Below are 6,772 nucleotides of genomic sequence, written 5' to 3'. Positions count from 1 at the left end.
GGTGGCAAGCGAAATCAACCCAGTGCTGACTATTCCAAGTGAAGGTGGGATTTTGTTGAAATGTTAATTTTCTTTGTATTAACTTAAAATTTGGTTTCATTTCCAGCACCAGCAGGTTCTGTGTGCTTACGATTCATGCTGTTTCATGGCAGATTTTCTTAAAGACCTAATTTGGGGGCGCCCGGGTGGCTCAGTTGTTAAGCGTCTGCCTTCGGCTCAGGTCATGATCCCAGGGTCCTGGGATGGAGCCCAGCATCGAGCTCCCTGCTCCGCGGGAAGCCTGCTCCTCCCTCTCCCACTCCCCCTGCTTGTGTTCCCTCTCTCGCTGTGTGTCTCTCTCTCTGTCCATTAAATAAATAAAATCTTTTTAAAAAAAACAACAAAAACAGGTTGCAATAATAATCCCAAGTCCCGACCAAAAGTGATCACAACTGAACTGGAAACAGATACACTATGAATGCAGGAACACTATATTTATTAGGTCAATAATTCATTTTTAGCAATACAAGTACAGAATATATCACAATGCTGGTTACAAACATACTTAGTATGGTTCAATGGTTACAAATAATGGTGGGCACTACAAGTTTGTGTTAAGGATGATACGAAAGGTCATTCTGACACAATGAAGAATTGTCTTAAAAAAATCTCAATGACCCTAGATATTTCTATAGAAATTACTGTGGCACTATTAGTGGGGATTTTCATGTAAAGAATTGTTAGTAATTTGTTTCATTAAGAGCTCTTGAGCCTATTAAACTAAAATCCCCTGTTGCTTAATAAAGTATAAAAATAGTACTGACTTGGTAATATTTAATAAAATGTAGCATTCATTCACATCATAAAAGTAGAACTACACTGAAAAGTTTTAGTTACCATGGCAACATCTCTCCATAAAAGGAATATACAGAAAAGAGTAATGTTACACAAATGGTACCTGCGACAATTATTTAGTGACCCAACACTTAACTTGTGCACCACAAACCAGGTTTTCTAGATATCTATATATAGCATATATTTTTAATCTTAAATTTTACTTTTGAAAAAAAATGTGCACTTCAACAAACTCACTAAGGCCACTCATGCTATAGATACCTAGGACTGCAATTAAAGAACAGTATTATTTAGTAAATCCTAAAGCACACTCCTTCAGATCACCGACAGGGTCAAACCAGTTTTCTGCCTAACACATTCCTGAGATTTGTGGACAATACAACTACTAGTGTTCAAGCTGGAGATTAATCCAAATGTCAGATTAAAAAAAAAATTTTTTTTTTCCTAGCAAGAACTGAGGTCCTCCAAAGCCAAGAGGTGAAATATATACATCAATTTTTAAAGCAAAAATAAAACTCTTAAAAAAGTTCGCACTTATATAAATAAGTATTTTTCCAGTAGTAACTTTGTCATCCAGAAAAGGAACAGTTTGCAAGCAGCAAGGCTACAAATTCTGGGGAAAAAATAAAGACCAAGTGGCAGTTAAGAGTACCTGCTAACTAAGCAAACCATTGTTTCAATTTGTACAGTATGGCCAAAAGCTTCCGTCGTGTTTTAGGTGCCGACTGTTGAGCACTCTGTGTGCATGTAAGGAGTTGCCAAATGGCACTCTACAGTTATTTATAAGGTAGCAGCCTCTGTACTTAACTTTCACAACATTATGAACTCTTCCCAAACAGGCTAGGAACAAAGGCCTTTGTCAAATCTTTAATTTCACAAATCAATTAACCACGTACCTGCACACGGATTACTACAGAGCAACAGTGAGTTTGTCTTTAACCAAGGAGAGACAGAGCTTCAATGACAAGAAGGGTCCTAAAGCTTTGGGGACCCATAAAAACTGTGGTCTAAAAAACCCCATTGGTTCTATTACACTGGATGCAGGAGTGACTGACCATCTGTGTGGCACAGGAGCTCTCCTGTGCATCTCCCGATGCACCCAATCTGAGTAGCACCAACTTTGGGAAAGAGACTGGGTAAGAGAGAAGAAATGAAAGTCAGGGAAGGATGAGACCAAAGGCCCCTTACTTAACATTACTTTGCTGAACTTCCAGAGAAATCTTTAAGTTGGTCTAGGCTTCCTTACACACAACCCCCACCATATGTGAAAAGTTTGTGTAAGCTATTGGTTATTGTGAAGTAAATTTTATTCTTTTGAGATTCTTTTTAACCCCACAAAGTACTAACATTCACCTCTCTAAGCTACCCTAAACATCCCTAGGAATGATAAATCCCACACTTAGAATCATTAGGGTATTATTCTTCATTACAACCAGAATTAATAACATACTCTTTGTTATATCATTAACAAGCTGTCAATCTCTTCTCAGCCTACAGTTTTTGCATTAAACCAAAGTGTACGGACTTACAGAAAACTACATTAAAGCAGTGGTAATAAAGGGAAACTACCAATGCTTTTTAGGAAAACTGGCTGCCACATAACATTATCACCCTGTGATCTTAGGCTTCTAAATATCATGTTGCTTTATCACTGAGTGTGAGCTAAGTTGAGCTCAAACTGAATTAAGAGAGGATGAGGCCTTAAATCATTTGCTTGATTTTATCCTAGGAAATGCTATATGTGCACAAAACCAAAAGATACAGATTGATTAAAAAAAAAAAAACTTCATATGGAAACGTTAAGTTTCAAAATATTTATTGAAAAACAATTTACCATGACATTCCTATACCACAAACATACCACATGACTCTAAATAACCAACAAAAGTATACAAAGCCTATCCTGGAAATATCTTTGGAGGTATTAAATATATAGGCCTGTGAGGATAGAGCTGAGTAACTTAATAAATGTTAGTCCTTGGTCACACAGACTATTTGGTAAATAATAAAGAGGTGCCTCTTGGCATTAGACTGCAATTAACTGGGAGGGGAGAAGCAGGTGTGCCAATGTACTCTTTTTAAAATGAAAAAGAAAATAATTCAATTTGAGGAATAAACCCAGGTTTTGAAATCACGGTTACAATATTAGGGTCTGGGCTTGCTTCATCTCTGCCTGTACCTCCCCCAGTCAATCCCCTCCTGGGGACTTAAAAACACTGGCTCATAACTAACAAGACTGCAAGTAACAGTTTTAAACAAGATTAGGTTTGGGAAGTTCAAAAAGTGTTGAAAATCAAATTTACCTGAAATCTCCAATTAATTTTTCTGTACTCAATGTGGCAGTTTAGATTTCTTCCCCCCTCCAACCCCAGCGTGCATGTTAAAAGAAAACCAAAATTCAACACACATCCACTCACCCACAGACTACTCCAAGCATTAGCCAAGAGCAACATCTGACAGCCAAGTCATGAACCCCTGAAAATAGGGGGGAAAACCCTGATTCTTAACTACAGAGGCACCACATAGGCCACTACAGTAAGAATTGAGGTAACAGCAAAAGACCTTTTTGTTTCTTAATTGCTACATGTCACTTTCCAAATCTGAGTATTAATTACCTCAATATTAAATAACCTGACTGGCTTAAGATTACAAAAATCAAAACCCAATAAACAGGAAGACAAGTTAGTGAAACATATATAATTAGGGGATCTCTGCATTTGACTCTTGAATTTCAAATAAAATGACACAGCTGTACTATTATTTACCATAAAAATGAAGGATCTCTAAGAATTGCTTCTTTTGGGCATTCATTTTTCCACTAATCCCCACAAACCATATAGTAACCTAAAGTTCCCACCCATGAGCTTATTTCACGACTCTTAGCCAATATACTTGTTAATTGCATTGATTATTAGGGTAACATTTAAAATGAGGGGGATGGTTGCAGCAGATATTTATAGACTTGCTTATGGCACTGCCATCTGTGCACACTGACTAAAGATACACCATCGAAATTGCCAAATCTCCCTAGTTTGGTGTCTAATTACATTAATATAATTTTTGCATTATCACTTTTCATTATACCTCTAAATGAAACATTCTACTGATAAAAGTATATGCAGGGGCTAAAATAATTACCTACAGCCTCTGGTCCAAATAACCCCTTTCTACATTAGGCTGGTCCTTTTTAAGTCCTCCTGGTCCTGTTCGCAAACGCTTTCAGAGCATCTTGCATTGTTGTACCAAAAAACCCTGAAACAACCAAAGGGTTAATAAAACTGCTGGTCTGTCAGCTTTTCTATTACTTACAGATCAACACTGGTCCAGTTCAGATGAATCTGACAATCCTTCCCTGTAACAGAGCTCTGGAGTGGCTGTATCCACTTCTCTGGGTAAGGTAGCCAAACCTAAGTCAGGATGTCCCTCTTCTACTAGTACTGTGTTAACTTTTCTATACTGCATATAAAGATTTTCCCCATAAAATTTCTTTACAATACAGTATTGAATACCTCCACAAGGAAGAATATGTTAAAAAGTTGTTAAAATCATCCTTACATAATAAGAATGCAACTCTTTTAAACTCTTAAATAGTTTTATTTAGGGGTTCTTTTCAGGCTTTCTGCAAAATGAATTATTTTTTAAAATGGAAAAAAAAAAAAAAAAGATTTCCTGTTGTTTGTTCTACGAGGTTGAAAATATGGGCCAGACTACTTATACATGCGGTACATGCTGAATATAACTGAATATATGCTTATTCCTACGGACACTCTGCAAGGTAGGGATCACCCAAATAGGGTCAATGGACTGGACCAGTGTTTCAATGCAAATTCCAGCCCCAAAAAACAACATGGTTTTGATTTCACAGTATGAATTCCCTGGAATCTGGGAAAAGGTAAATTAGTTAACTGAGGTCCTCCCTCAGCAGCTCGGTCCCTCAACATTCTGAGAAATCAAGAAGGACTGCACCACTTCTTCAGTGGATTGGGGGCTGGTGTTAACATCTTCAAGAGCATCGGTCACCGAATACTGACGATCTCGCAACCGGTTCCAGTTAGACAGAACATTGTGATATTCAAACACTTTCTCATAATTTCCAATGGAGTTGTAAAGTTTAATGAGACCTCGGTAATCATATTCTAGTCCACTGTAGCCTTCACCAAACAGTTTCTTCCCTGAAAGTAAAACACACATACACACACGCACAGGGGGAAAAAGAAAAAGAAAGCTCAAATAATGAAACAAGAGGTTCTTAAATAACACAAGTTCAATTCTTTAAATAAGGTGGCTTCATTTTATTTCCTAGGCTAAATGAGAAACTAATGAGATTGGGTACCCACAGACAAGATGAATATTAGAATTAAGAACTTCTGTTCTTTGAAAGGCACCATTTAGAAACAAGGAGCAGAGTGAGTTATCTATCTTACAACATATATAACCAACAAAGGGCTTGCTGCATCCATAGTATATGAAGACCTTATATATATAAATCAATAAGGAATGACAGACAATTCAATATAAAAATAGGGAAGGATTTTTTTTTTTTTTTTTTTAAGTAAACTCTACCCTTAACATGGGGCTCAAACCCATGACCCTGAGATCAAGAGTCACATGCTCTACTGACGGAGCCAGCCAGGTGCCCCCAAAACAGGGAAAAATTTTAACAGGCACATTAGATGATGACTACAGTATGTTATTTTGTAATCTTATTTCCTGAAATGGAAACAATCCAAATGTTCTGAATGTCCATTAAGAGTAGAATGGATAAATAATGATATACTAATCCAATAAAATATTATATAGCACTGGAAATTAATAAGCAATAGTGTTATGGAACAACATAGATGTATTTCACAATTCATGTTCACCAAAAGAAACCAGACACGTAAAAACATACATTGCATGATTCCATTGGTAACATGTTCAAAAAGGGAGGTGGAGGGAGTAGTAACTACACAACTAGTTTAGAATAACTCCTCCTGCCTCAACTGTCATACTTCTTACTACTGGCTTCAACACAATAAATCATCTTTAGCAAAATGTTTCAGATGATTTTTGGGTGGCTTCTGGATATCCTTAGCAGCTCTAAACTCATTTAACTCTTCGTAATTCCACTTCCCTTACACAACATATAAGACATGTTGACATGTTGATACTAATCAATTGACTAAGAAAATTTTAAAATAACATACCAATCGCTATAGATCGCAAATAAAGTTTCTCAGCATTTTCGTACTGATTCATGTCATAATTGTACAGAGAAGCCAGATGTCCCACTGAAAGGGCTACTTCATAATCTTCTTGACCAAGAAGTTGCTCTTTTATCTGAATTGCTTTGATATGCATTTCTTCAGCTTCCTGAAAAATAATTAAGCTGTTTTAGCCATTAAATTATACTCCTGTATTAACAATTCTCAGCCAATGAGTAAGACTCTTCTAAATGCCAAGACATGGATGGCATAAGATAATCAGATCAGAGGACATACTACGTTAATCCAAAAGCTGCCTAGGGGAAGATTACTGGTTTGAGAAGCCATGCACACAAGCTGATGACAGTGAATGTTCTATGCCAAAAATGACGAGAAAATCTGTCCTGGTAATAAAAAATTGTTAGAAGAAGGGTGCCTGGGTGGCTCAGTCGGTTAAGCGACTGCCTTCGGCTCAGGTCATGATCCTGGAGTCCTGGGATCGAGTCCCGCATCGGGCTCCCTGCTCAGCAGGGAGTCTGCTTCTCCCTCTGACCCTCCCCCCTCTCATGCTCTCTCTATCTCATTCTCTCTCAAATAAATGAATAAAATCTTTAAAAAAAAAACCCAAAAAACATTAAAAAAAAAATTGTTAGAAGAAATTATCAAAACTTTTTTTTTTTTTTAAAGATTTTTATTTATTCATTTGACAGAGATAGACACAGGGAGAGAGGGAACACAAGCAGGGTGAGTGG

At 37.0% G+C, this 6,772-nt stretch overlaps 1 protein-coding gene across 1 annotated transcript in view; it reads right to left on the bottom strand.

Annotated features, from left to right (window-relative positions):
* Nucleotides 1-458: 458 nt before the first annotated feature.
* APPBP2 (amyloid beta precursor protein binding protein 2) overlaps nucleotides 459-6,772 on the bottom strand; it is a 63,008-nt gene continuing 56,694 nt past the window's right edge. Inside the window, exons 12-13 of the mRNA XM_081806036.1 lie at nucleotides 6,024-6,189; nucleotides 459-5,006 (exon numbers count right to left, since the gene is read on the bottom strand). Coding sequence (XP_081662162.1) covers nucleotides 4,753-5,006; nucleotides 6,024-6,189 — 420 coding nt within the window. The 3' untranslated portion in view covers nucleotides 459-4,752. The remainder of the gene's footprint in view (nucleotides 5,007-6,023; nucleotides 6,190-6,772) is intronic.

The sequence above is a fragment of the Leptonychotes weddellii genome, chromosome 15 (assembly GCF_054177405.1).
Source record: "Leptonychotes weddellii isolate Sample4059 chromosome 15, ASM5417740v2, whole genome shotgun sequence".
NCBI lineage: Eukaryota > Metazoa > Chordata > Mammalia > Carnivora > Phocidae > Leptonychotes > Leptonychotes weddellii.
Note: the sequence above shows the minus strand (reverse complement) of the source record. Positions and strands in the feature narration are given on the sequence as shown.